The sequence below is a fragment of the Sinohyriopsis cumingii genome, chromosome 14 (assembly GCF_028554795.1).
Source record: "Sinohyriopsis cumingii isolate HCF-2022 chromosome 14, ASM2855479v2, whole genome shotgun sequence".
In the NCBI taxonomy this organism is placed as follows: Eukaryota; Metazoa; Mollusca; class Bivalvia; order Unionida; family Unionidae; genus Sinohyriopsis; species Sinohyriopsis cumingii.
In genome coordinates this window covers 93,573,507-93,587,983 of record NC_142974.1, presented here as the reverse complement: position 1 = coordinate 93,587,983, position 14,477 = coordinate 93,573,507, and the positions used below count along the sequence as shown (strand labels likewise).

The window sequence follows — 14,477 nt, the reverse complement described above, 5'->3', positions numbered from 1 at the left end:
TCTACTCAATAAACAGGCTCATCTCCAAGATCGAAACCAAATAGGTAAGCTCGCAACTCAGTTAGTATTCCTTCATGCTGAAATCGGGATCAGTCGCCCCTGATCCGACATACACTAGTACACCTGCATGTACACCTCTTCGTTTGAATTTCTATCCAGTAACGTCAAGCATTTTATTTCATTTATACGTATGATCCAAGAGTTGCATTCGTTCACGCTGAAATATTTTATTGGCAAATTTGTCACATAGGGCCAACTGTACCGCCTCTATATCGTTGTACATTTTTTCATACTTTTTCTCAAGGTCTGTGGGTGTGTATACGATTGTTATATTAGTCACTCTGACTAATTTCCTTCTTGGTAATCTATATCATTCCACATAAGATACGCTCAAGAATCCTTTCAAAATAATATACGCATCTATCGGTGATTTTTTCGGCATATTGATATAAACTGCAGTAATTCCCTGATATAAAATATTCTCACGCAAAAGGAAATAATCTCTTCAAAAACACAAAGAAAACAATATCAGAAGATTTCATATGCAGTACAGTCGTGACCAATATAATATATTCTCACACAAAATGAATGTCCGGGAAATTTATTACATGATGTATAGTCACAAAACATAATATATGCTGCTATTGTTGTGAATGTGTCACTAGCTTGGGGGGGGGGGGGCTACCGCTTGAGGCGAACTGTTTACTCTAGCAGAATTCGCTTCGCAAAATCGTTTTCATTTCCAGGAGAAATAGCAGTCAAACATTTTCAATATTTCTACTTTAGCGGCAATATTGCGCATCAAGTATGAACCCTTTTCATTTACGACCAAGTAGACATCATAAGAAGTCTTCTGGAAAAAGCACAGGTCGATATAATGTTTTATTCATAAGGAGTAGTGATAACAAAAAGCTTTTAAATGGCAACTGTTATGGATGGCGATATTGGACACCAAATTGGCTCTTGTTTCATTTAGGACCAAAGAGAAGTCGTAAGAAGTCTGATTGTGAAACCTCCATGTTGATATGACCATGCATTCGGGAGGAGTAGCGATAAAAAAATTTGAAGCTGGACGCTACGATGGGCATATTTGACATCAAATTGAAACCTTTCTCATAGGATCGACAAAACACCACAGGAATTTTTCTGGTGAAAACATCAATTCAATCTGACCTCGTATTCAGGATGAGTAGCTACAACATTTTAAAAATTGCCACTGTGTTGGCCATATTGGACATCAGTTTGAAACCATCTTCATGTCGAACAAACTGAACATCACAAGAAGTCTTTTAGTGAAAACCCCATTCTGATGTGACCATCTGTTCAGGAGGAGTAGCGATTGCAACAGCTTCAAGATAACCGCTGTGAAGTCCATATCGGATGTTTGAGGTGCGCTATTTTCATTTAGGACAAATTAGACAATGGGATAAGTGTGTGTGTGTGTGTGTGTGTGTGTGTGTGTGTGTGTGTGTGTAACATTACGTGCGAATCCTCCAAGTAACTTAAGAGGGATAGTGATAACAAACTTGTGGTAGCGGATGGACGGCCAACGGACGACTCACGACGGACAAACATACGAAAGACGTTGGACAATATACCACCCGATAAGTTCTTCGGGTCTATGACTAGTACAGCTAAAAAGGATGGAATTTCAATAGCAGTTGATACTTAAAGTTTATCATGTATTGAGCATTGCTTTGATATTGTGCAAGATATAAACCTTCCACATACACCTGACTCAACCTTTGCTCATATATGTAAAATAGATGATATGCCAATAGCAAGGATAAAGTCTTAGTCCGAAGAGCACAGCGGGTTAACATTATATAATGCTATGTGTATACAGTCTACAGACTTTGTGAACTTAAATGAAGCAAACGTCTAGCACAGTATGTTAATAACTGCTTTGAGGTATTCTTGAGCCAGACTCATATGTATATGGAGTCTTGACACCTGCACTGTAGCAAATGAACAATAGAAAATGACAATTTGTCCTCTCTTAGACAAATTATTTTGTTTAAAGTTAATGTTGAGAAATCAGATAATAATAATTTTATCATTTTTAATCAAGAATACTTTTTTGTGGTAATATCTGTATATTTAAGTGTAATTTTACGCTACGATTAGATTGATACAAATCAAAGAACTGATGACATCAGAATCTATTCTGACTCCTGATTACGAATGAAGACATATATGGAACACTGCAGCAGCATCCGGCTGCTCTGTCAGCTGCCATAAGCCCGAGTTGCTATATTAAGCTTTTAACGAGAGTCCCTCATTGCTATTGATGTTCTACTGGCCAAAATGAGTTTCCAGGAATTCAGGATAGTGCCGTTTCTTCCTTTCCTCTATAATATTCCTCAGCGAGATTTCCGTTAAACATTAGCCGCAGTGGTGGCCATACTGGATACCGTATTTGCATCATTTTTATTTGCGACGAACTATACATCATTAGAAGTCTTTTGGTGAAGTCTTTATGTCAAGATGGTCATCGATTCCAGAGAGTTATGACAAAAAGACAATCAAGATGGCCACTGTGGCAGTCATATTTGATGTTTTATTGACATCCTTTCAGTTAGGGCCATTTAGGTATCAGATGACGTCTATTGGCGAAAACCCCAAGTTGATATGGTAATCCATTCTGAGATAGAAATAACAATATCTTTTAAGTTGCTTTGGATTTAATCCATTTCTCAACGCAAGATAGGCGGTATATGGAGACCAGCATGACTTGTAGAGTAAGAACCCTGGAAAACTTCAATAAGTACCAGAGACATACTGGAAACTAATGGAAGGCTTTCTCACATATCTATATTGGCTAAGCCCGATGCTTGAACCCCCGCGGACAGAGGAGAGATGGCTGTGATGGGTAAAGGAGAATGATGCCCCGGGGGGCCCCAATGTTTTAAGATGTCCATCATAGTTAGTTATTTATTGAGCATCAGATCAAAGCCGTTTTAATGTAGGAAATGAAGACATCTTTAACATTCTTGTGGAAAAAGCCTCGTGGTTGGTTTTGGAGATGACACGATAGCATCATTTATAAGATAGATGTTGTTGAGGCCAAATCGCTCATCTAATGCGTCATTTACATTTAGTGGTCCTAGACTTTATAAGAAGTCAGTCGTCTGGTGAAAACACAACGTAAACGTGACCACCCATCTTGATGTAGCGATAACGATATCTATAAGTTCATATGGTGATATTTGAGTTCAGATTAACGTCATTTTCGTAGTGAAACCCCATGCTCATTTACCACTTATTCAGGAGAAGAAAATTTAAAGTTCTATACAAATCTTAAAAGTTGTTTACGGTTTTCGTTTTCTTCTCCATCAATATATAATAGATGTGACGAGTCAGACATTTTAAATAAAGAAACCCCTTCTGAATGTTCCTAAATACATTATTTATCAGTGATAATGATGATAAGATACAGGGTGTTAAAAATATCCTCCTCAATACAGCCTAATGCGTGTAGGATGGGAGCAGGTGGGAGTGCCGTTAAAATTGACTTATATGGGTACAACCTTAGAATTAACCAGTGCCTGGATATAGTGACATTATATAAACATAAAATAAACTACAAAATAAAGCGCATTACATTATCAACTATTTCATTACTCTGGCTGCCATCTTTATCAGTCTATATTTCCATCCAAATTGACTACACGATAATAATCATTACTGGATTAAATTCATGTTTAAATGAAATTAAATATTATTCAGTAGAAATAAACATGTTCGCTTAAATTTGCAACTTTGGTAATTTTCGTCAATTTGTATTTCTGCTGATTTGTTTGCTTTCATTATAAAACTATTATTCCAACGTTACCTTCATCTTGGCTTATTTTAAAGCAGTGCGCACTTGGATGAAAAATATGTGCAGAGGTTGATAGAGCTGACTGAAGATGATGACATCCTATTTTTGATATGACTCAATGATATATGCAGGTATACAGAATATAATAAACTGTAGTCACAGATTCAGTGGTATATGCAGTTATACAGAATATAATAAACTGTAGTCACAGACTCAATGGTAAATGCAGGTATACAGAATATAATAAACTGTAGTCACAGACTCAGTGGTATGTGCAGGCATACAGAATATAATAAACTGTAGTCACAGACTCAGTGGTATATGCAGGCATACAGAATATAATAAACTGTAGTCACAGACTCAATGGTATATGCAGGCATACAGAATATAATAAACTGTAGTCACAGACTCAATGGTATATGCAGGTATACAGAATATAATAAACTGTAGTCACAGACTCAATGGTATATGCAGGTATATAGAATATAATAAAATGTAGTCACAGACTCAGTGGTATATGCAGGCATACATGCATATCCGCCCTTAGTAATGTTATCTACTGTATGTCATGAAAAATGGAAGAATACGGTAAAATGCAAAATATTATATTGCATTGCATATAAAATTTATTACATTGCATATAAAATTTATTACATTGTCCTAAATTTAGCATAACTTGGCATCTGATTATCAACCAGAAGAAAGCTTCTACCTGTTCATCTGAAATCAGAATTAGAATCAGTATCCTCATCCATTGACACGTCATCCATGACATCACAACAACTAGGTACTGATGAAGGTATGGTATCCAGAGTACAATTTCCCATGTAATTAGGTCTCTACATTTTGACTTTGGGAATTGGAAGAATGTTTGTCATCATCACAGAGATACAGAAGATTTTCTTTTAGAACTGGAGTTGCACGTGTCTATTGTACACTGACTATACACAAATTACTTCCCTTCGGATCTCACCCTTCCAATCAGACTGATATGCTGTAGATTTAATAGTGGTAATAAGAAATAATTCACTATTATTTATTTTTCACATGGTTTCAATGATCTCTTTCAATATAATAAAATATAAAGTTTGTCGATTAAATTTTCTTTCCTTCAAAACCCAAACGACCAAAAAGATTCGGTACTAATCTTTTGCTCCAATCCATCATGAAATTAGCTGGCATCAGACCATGTCTGATGTCTCATGCTGAATTCGAGTCATGACCATTTTTATTTTATTATCAACTACTGAGCATTGACATTCTTCAATGATAACACAAATATCAAGATGTATATATGACATAATCAATTGTAGTTTTAAAGGAAATGGACATCATAAAGAGACTTTGGTGTAAAGCATATATATATATATATATATATATATATATATATATATATATATATATATATATATATATATATATATTTCCTGACCTAAATGCAAAACTTTAAGCAATGTGTGATGAATGATAGACATGAGAAAGGATGGATTAATGGTAAAAGTAAAAACTACATTAATAATCACTCCGACTTACTTTCCGAAGCAGAATAAACCAAAGGCAATGCCCAATATAAGTGAGACCGCATGCCGTGTTCTTGAACTGACCAACTCTGGGCCAAGTGGTTTTCTAAACACAAATCCAAATAACAAGGCCACTATTTCAATGGCAATAAAGTTCACCTGAAATAGAAAATATAGTTTTACACATGCATTGACACTTAATCTCCCTTTCTATATCATTCTACCTGTATGTGTCTTATTATCTACATACTGAGGTTTAAAACTCACTTACTTGGACTTTTCTCTTGTAAATACGGGTCTTTATAATTTTGTAAAGATAAGAGAAATTAATTTTACTTATCCTCAGGGCCAAAAATGTCTTAGTGTTGACCCGAATTGTTCTGAAAAATGTGCAACAATTGCACAATGAAATATTTGAAGGGATGGAAGCGTTGGACCAAACTCGTTTCCATGACACCCATTTGCAATACAGTTTTAATAGTAAATAAAACCCTCCATTAATATGTCTGAATCTCAAAGTCTATAGATCTATTGGCTGAAAGCTCTCTACTTTCCATTTATCCAAACTTTTGCGCAACAATAGTTAATTGTAGGAATGTCAGTATTCTCTTTAACATGTATATTGGGTATACTTGAAACATTCATGCCAACACATCTGAAATGGCAAGATATCATTGACAGTCATTCAAAAGATAACACGACCTTCAAGCTGATATGCAAATCGATATTGTATCGATATTGTATCGATATTGTATCGAATTGTATAACGTTACATGACACAGGCATATTGCTTCACCATTTCATTTATCAACCACTCAAGGTGATTATAATGTTGAACAGTGGAAGCATTCACGAGTATTGTGTTACACTGATAAATGAAGTTATCTTATCCTAATGTATATATGTATACATAATTTTGTCAAAACTGATCTATACATGCATAATTGAGGTTGTATTATACAGATGTATACAAGTATAAATGAGGTTGTCTTATACAGATGTATACATGTATGACTGAGATTGTCTTATACAGATGCATGCATGTGTAAATGAGGTTGTCTTGTTCAGATGCATGCATGTATAAACGAGGTTGTCTTATACAGATGTATACATGTATAAATGAGGTTGTCTTATACAGATGCATACATGCATAAGGGGAAGATATAGGTCCACAGCCTGCAGCATTAACCTCTGTACCGTGTAGCCATGCCTTAGTCCATAACTGTACGTAGAGAAAGGGCCAATCACATCACTGCGGTGGATGGCCACACATTCTGAAGAGATTAAGCGTCTAACACCGATTCCTCTGCATTTTTGCATTGTCCCGATGCTAGGAGAAGTTTACATTTCGACGGATATCGTATACTTCATAATAACTGATCTGGTGTATGCGGAATGTGCAAAAAATAAAATGCTCATTTGCTGATGAACTTCATTCAGTTAAACTCCAATGGCCAGAGTTTCTAAGATTTATTTATGTTGGGCTTTACTTCGCCGATAGCTCTTCTTCTCTGAATCGAAGCTGCATTATGCCATGTCAGCTTCCACAGGCACATTATTCTAACTACAGAAATAACATATGAGGCGAAACAGAACTTCAGAGAAATGTTGCCACTGATAGTAAATTACCCAATAATCTTTCAAGACAACGAAGAAAATTAACGTATCTCTTTCGTTTACCTAAATTCAAACGAATCGGATTATTTCAATCATTTACCTAACCGGTGCAAATTAGTCTAAAGAGTTTTACCGCAAATGATTTATAATACATCACCACTATGGATAATGTCAGTCACTTAAGCAATGTGTGCATGACTGGCTGTTAATCTGACAGACCTTATTACCCTCAGTGACAATAGAATGTATAAACTGCCTCAAGGTTAAAGTTTTCCATGACCATTAAGGAGGAGGGTTTGCTGTTATGCGCATATATAATATTAAAGGGCTCTATCTTTTGTTTTTACTAGTATGACTAAACAATTCTTATTTATTGAAACACAACCATGCCTGAGTGGGTGATGGTGGCGGTGGAGTATGTGTGTTTGGTTTGGGAGTAATAAGTGGCATGTTATGTGACACGTCCTGTTATTGGAAGGTATGATACCTTTGCACAATTTGAGTCTATTTACTTGGATGCCTTTATCCAGTTTTGTACCGCAATATAGCCTGACCGTGTTGTGCGCCGTAAAATTCACAATCAACCAATCAACAGTCTTGAGTATATCACTGCACGGTCAGTTGGATGGGTTTATCAAAATCTATTACATCAATTTATGTTGGCTGAAAAGTTACGGTAGCCGACGAATGCCGAAATTGTTAAGTTTTGGTATATTCCATTTAATGAAGCGAATATACTGTTACACGCACACGGGTATTTACTTGACCGAGCGGTTGTCAAACCCTGGCGCGATTCTCGCTAGAAGTCATAAGTTTCCCCGACTTTCCAAAGACTTCCATACAACCTCAGTTGTAAATCAGAAAGCCCGACGTGTCCATTCTATACCTAAATTTTCCTCTAATTAATGCAAGACCACAGATAAACCAAACTGTCAACTATCCATCAACCGTACATCTGCGTGTTTTGGCTTCATTATGTTTCCGTACCACCAACCGTTCACGCCTTAGAACATATACGAGTACTCCCTAACAATGGGAACTATTTTAACTCCGCCACCTTAGGCCAGTCAATGTATGCTTTCCAGGCACATTTCGCCGATATAACTGCACCATATTCGCCCGCATGGCGACATAAACGGTCTCTGCCAAGTCCTTTTTTATTTATGCCCTTGTGTAATTTACCGGTTTAATACCGTAAGTGCTGTCCTTGCAGTCACGCTACCAATGTATACCACTAGATTTTAATATGTACTATTTTACTACAGGGACAGTCATTCGGTTCTGGTCGGAATTCACTACTAGTGAACCAGGACATCATGGAAACACACTAACACTTCACTCCGTGACGTTTGCTCCTATTGATTAGCTCATTAGTTCGGGCCAGGAATATTTCCATGGCGCCAAATTCCAATAATCAAACAAGTAATCACATAAATCTAAGAATTGCTTAAAACGGGGCACTACAACCACGTGCACATACTCTAAATTTACTACAATACGTAAAACAATTTAATGTTCGTTGATATACTTCTGCAAGGAAAATGGCAATGGAGTAAGCATGGTATGACCACTGCAGTTTCATTCTAACAACAATATTGGCTGCCCACTAAGAGAGGTGTTCTTGAAAATTCAGTCTCTACATACTTGTAAACCTCTCAGTATTTCCCTGCCCAAATGAAGGGTATCTTCCGTTCCTTCTGTAACTCACTGAAATTTCCCGTGTACACAAAGCTATTATTAATTTTTTTCTCTCATTATTTCACACTTTGCTGCTAGCGTATTATGTTTAATGTCTGTTATCACGTGACTGTGAACTGACTTAAGCACTTCAAAAGAATTCATTTGCTAATTTAGAGCATGAAAAGAAAATAAGACGTGAACAGCAAAAACAACAACAACAACCCTGCATTTCTGGGTAAAAGTCGTACATCATATGAGTAATTTCTCATTAGTCTAAGTGTTACAACAGTCGTGCAATTAGACAATTTCTGAGTTTCTAGGTTACAGTAAGTATTGACTAATTCTATCGAGTATAAAGCAAACGGTGGTGATCTATTAAGTATTGTTAAATTTGCCGAGCAATATTGCAAAGGTTTACTACTGTGGACCATTGAGGAAAATATTTAGACACTGTTTGATACAAAGAAAGTTGATTTGGTTGTATGCTGCAGAGAACTGATTTGAAAGCAATTTATTTGCTATTACCGTTACCATCATCCAAAATTTATTTAGAATTGACATTATTGTTTGCTGCTCCCTGAACCATACTTCATCACGTGTAAATGAGGTTTCTGTCTCTAATAACTTTGTGCCAACCTGTAAAGTGTATTATTATATTCTCGGTCCTATGAGGTGCAATTATTACCCTTACTAACATTAGCAAAATATTCTTGGTTCAACAATTATTTAATATGAACAAAAATATGCCCAATAAGTAGAGACTTCATATTCTTGTTATTAAACATGCACATGCAACTGGTGTCAGGAGACTACACTGAATTTATTTCTTGATCAATTTTCTCAGTAGAAACAACACCAACAAAACATTTTGTCCTTTAAATGGGGAGGTATAATGCCAGGTCAAAAGCGGGTAGTAAGCGACCGGAGTAAAAAAAAATCAATAACATGTAATAAGATGTGGTTTAAAATGTTTCATTGGCCATTGCATAATAAATATCAATGATTCTTTTTCGCTTACTTTTGTCATTGCTGACTAATAAAATTTGATCGCAGTCTGATATTGTAAATTTGTAGCAAGTTATATTCATAGACCCCCTCCTATGATGCAAATAAAACACATTGCCTCATAGCATGGGACTGTCAGAAGCAAATTATAATTATATTAGTTGAGAAACATTTTAATGGCAAGACAATATCTTAAGTAACTGGATCATCACGTTTTTCAATTTCTACAATTTGGAAACTTTTGAGCATTTGTCACAAAAAGGGATTTATAATAAGCATGAGATGAGTGTTAGTGCCAAAAATCACGATCATATTTCTTGAACAATTATACACAATTTTTGCACGACCTGACCGTAGCTTTTAATGAGTGTATGTGTTCGTGCTTATGAATGACATTAACGAGTATTGAACTGAGAACTCAGAAAGCAAATCACGATTTCTCTGATGAGTCGTGCATTAAAGGTGTTGAAGAGAAACTTAACCGAGTAGTTCAGGACCTTTGATTGAAAGTAATGTTTGGTGATAAAACTAACACTGTTTAGGACAGTGATCAAAAGTGTATTTTTGGAAAGATTCTGACGAAGACTGGTTACCATACCGATTTGAGTGCATGGTTATTTAAAAAATGCTTTATAAAACGGAAATATTATAATTGCATTTCACTCCATTTTGTAAATGATTTCCAATACGCATTTAGGACTAACCCGTTGCATAGGTGACTGTTTTAACTTCGCAACATTCTTCTCAAATATTTAACGATAAGAGTGTACATGTATATAAATGCATATGTTTACTTACATGATCTATGGGTAAACCGGAAGCTTTTGACAGAGGCAGTAGAATTTCGCTACCGTCGTAAATCCCAGCCATCACTATTCTCTAAGATACGAAAGATTCAATTTTGCTGCACAGGTCAAGCGGACACGATGAACCAATCAAATTAAAATTTACGTAATCAGAAATCAGAAGTAATCAGAAGTGAATTTTGGTGTGAATAGATGACTTTCATTAGATTACACGCCAACGTACTGATGATACAGTTCCAAACGAGGAAAAAAGGGTAAAAGCTTGCTTCTACGAACAAATTTGGTTTAGAAAATCATGAATTAGTTCCATTGTGAATAAAGTCCGACGGAAAATATGACACGAAATATGAACACATCCAGCACTAACTTGTCTACAAGTACAGTGATTCCAATCAGGTATTGTTACACTTTCGTTCTTTCCAAATTTAAATAGGTTGTAAGTGATAGTCAAAACACACAGACTGTTATACGGAATCATCCAATATGACGCAATTGAAATTGACGTTACTATTCGTACTGTTTGTTTCAAGTAAGTTTTACACAGAATGCAACCTGACCCATGATCAGAATACCGTAAAGAAAATTCTTTGCGTTCCCCGTACAACAGCATGCAGGTATACAAAATACCCTTACAAGGTATTTTGAGTTGCCAAATGAATACGTTTAGTGACCTGGAAGAGTTGGGTGGGCGGCTATCAGAGTAGTACAACAATAAAGTGTATATCTCTTTATATACTTACGTTGTTTCTGTTGTATTCTGCAGAGTGCTTAAAATTCAGTCTGACAATTTAGGACTCAGTTTGTGTTATTTAACCAACGAAAGGTTTACATTCAATGTGGTCATTGTCCTTGACAGGTAATGATCAATCCTTTGTTCGGATCTCCGAGGAGGTCGTGGTTTATTCAGAAACAAATTTACCTGTGAATCTAAAAATAATTAAAACCTACGCAATGGATCATCAAACAGGATCAATTACTGCAAGTCAGATACTAATTTACCTTTTCAAGGACATAGTTTTTAGCAATTCACTAACAACGCCGTGGTTTATTCAGAATTTCATGGACTTATTTGGACCGAATCAGAATCGCACAAAGTGATATTTTAGCATGTTGTCATATCCAAAGTATAAAACTGCACATACTGTATGAAGTGCACCGACTGCGTGATAAATATATACATGACGTCACTAATCGCCAATGATTTCGTACGTACGATGTTATTTTTTAGGAAAACGTACCCCACTATATATGTTGTGCGGAAAGACCGGTATGTTTCCTACGAGTGTTTTTTTTTTTCAAACAAAATTCAAACTGTTATATTTTGGGCTGGACTTTTACCAGAAAAATTAGTGAAATTTTAAAACTATTAGTGTATATTATGTCACACTATGCTGCTGTTTGTTTATGGTATATGCCGTTTTAATGACTATCCTTTATCAAGCAAATTTTGTGTGATGTAGGACTGTATGGACACTCATCTAGGTCATTCCCCTCTTTTGACTGCCTGAAAGATAAATACATACAGTCTTGGCATTCTAGTGTTTTTAATTCCTCTACATGTAGTATTTACCGGATATTTAAAAAAGATAGTTTACTTTGGGACCATTATAACACACATGCAAAAGTACTGACTAGTTTTAACACAGGGCCGTATAATGAATCTTGGTTTCTAGTTGAAACCAGAAAGTTGCTGAACTGTAATAAATCTAATAGAAAATGTTAATTGTTTCCTCACAAGAAACAGGTGCTGAATTTTAGTACCTTTTTAAATGCCAAAATGTTGCTGAAATAAAAACACAATATCTGCGTAATAAAGTATCTAAAAGATGTAAATAGACACAAATTTAGTGAGTTGCTAAAACATAAATGTTAACCAGACAAATTAGATTAAGAAAAGTTATGTAATTGATATTCAAACCATCCTGTTTCCATGTAAACCCATAATATTTATGTCCATTACCGTTTTAATAGTAAACATGCTTGTATTGTTTGCTAATATGTACCAGTTACTTACGACTGGAATTATTTAATTTTAAAAATCAATTGTTTCTGAAAGTTCGCAACTTTATATACATTAAAACTATAAGAAATAACGGTTTATGTGTATTGATTCCATCTCTGTGTTTCCAATATCCAAAGGTTTCTCTGAAATAAGAAAATTAAATTGACTTTGTCACTTGTCACCCCCTTAAAATTTTGTACTTCACACACACACACACACACACACACACACACATATATATATATATATATATATATATATATATATATATATATATATATATATATATATATATATATATATGACTTTTCTCCATACATCGATGAGCACCAGTTGACTAATAATGTCTGTAAGCTCCTCTCTGAACCTAGAATTATTAGGAAATGAAATCACTTAACCGTTAATAGGAAGATAATTATGACGACATAATAGTCTTCACTATATTCTCTCTCTCTCTTTCTCTCTCTCTCTCTTTCTCTCTCTGTGGGTGTGATTGAATGTTTGAAAATTGTTAACATGCACAGACTTTCGGTGCTCATGTGTGGAGGTTTCTGACTACAGTACTGTCAGAGAGCAATGGTGTAGTCCATTTGATAAGGTGATGATAACAGAACTTGACGTTGCCTGCTCTGTTCGGGTCTATCAGCTTTTATGCTTCCAAAACGCGGGTCCCCGAGGAATCCTTTCATACACTTAATGACAAACTATAACATGTTTATGGCCATGGATACGATTGAAATCTATATTCTTTGTTCAACTATTAACATTTTTCATGTGACGTGTAAGAAAGGCCGTTGATGAATATATCTGACAATTTAGGTGAAACAACTTAGGATCGTCGTGATATTGTCTCGTACTGCAACAATATGTACATGATCATTACCGATTTCGTACGAAATCTTTTATTGTTAAGAAAAACGTACCCGCACTGCTGTGTGGAGAGAGTAGTAGATCTCCTGCGATATGTTGTCAAAAAACTAAAGCTGTTATATTTTAGTTCAAACATTTTACTAGAAATGTGAGTGACATTTCAAAAATATAATATGATTTTATATTACACTAAGCTGTGGCTGGAATGTGCAATTTGAAACGGTTTTCTTTAATACATCCTGGTGTAAAAATGACGAAAAAGATCACAGGTTCAAAGTCAACCAGATGTGACGTGCTCTAGTTTCTTTACAAATACCTAATCACAGTTTGTGTAAATGCCATTATGGAGGAAAATCATTCGACAGTTGTAGACAATTAGGTAAAACGTTTAATGCAGTTAACACTACTATTCATTTCAAGAATTTTCCCTGGCATCATTATGGTTTATATGAAAATACACAATATCTAAAAAATTCGACGCATCAGCGTTTTTATTACTTCTAGTTGATAGGAAGCGCGCGCGCGTGTGTGTATGTGATTTGGCTTTTTAACGTAGCTTTAACAATTTTTCAGTCATATCGCTACGATGTCTGCAGTGTGACAGTTTATAGTGATGTCTAGCACTAGGGCATCATGCCGCAGACATGTAGCATGATGTCCCATCCAGTCACATTATCCTGACACCAGACCGACCAGTCCTAACACTGACCTCTTAATGCTGAGCGCCAAGCGAGGCAACTGTTAGTACCATTTTTGTAAGTCTTTGGTATGACTCGGCCGGGAATCGAACCCACGACCTCCCACATCGGAGGCGGACGCTCTGACCACTAGGCCATCGAAGCGGTCCTTGATAAGAAGCAGGGACTTTTAATTTGCCTATGACTGAAGTGTTCTCTCGAATTCGCATTCTTTACAATCTAAGGTTAGTTAAATAATAATAATAATAATAATAATAATAATAATAATAATAATAATAAAGCAAACAACTAAATCATTAAAACTGCTTCAACTTTGTACAAACGTTCACACAGCCACAACCTCTTGCACAGGTCTACGGAAAATATGTGACTTAAGAAGGGATAAGAACATTATAAAAGAGCCTTTACGTAGACCTCTGGTAAGTATATAATTAATAGGAACAACGTGTTGTGTCA

The 14,477-nt window shown here is 35.6% G+C and overlaps 1 protein-coding gene across 1 annotated transcript in view; it reads right to left on the bottom strand.

Annotated features, from left to right (window-relative positions):
- Positions 1-11,029, bottom strand: part of LOC149784413 (membrane-bound glycerophospholipid O-acyltransferase 2-like) — a 63,783-nt gene extending 52,754 nt beyond the window's left edge. The window contains exons 1-2 of the mRNA XM_089932481.1: positions 10,444-11,029; positions 5,357-5,502 (exon numbers count right to left, since the gene is read on the bottom strand). Of these exons, the coding sequence (XP_089788607.1) occupies positions 5,357-5,502; positions 10,444-10,515 (218 nt within the window). The 5' untranslated portion in view covers positions 10,516-11,029. The remainder of the gene's footprint in view (positions 1-5,356; positions 5,503-10,443) is intronic.
- Between the last annotated feature and the right edge of the window lie 3,448 nt (positions 11,030-14,477).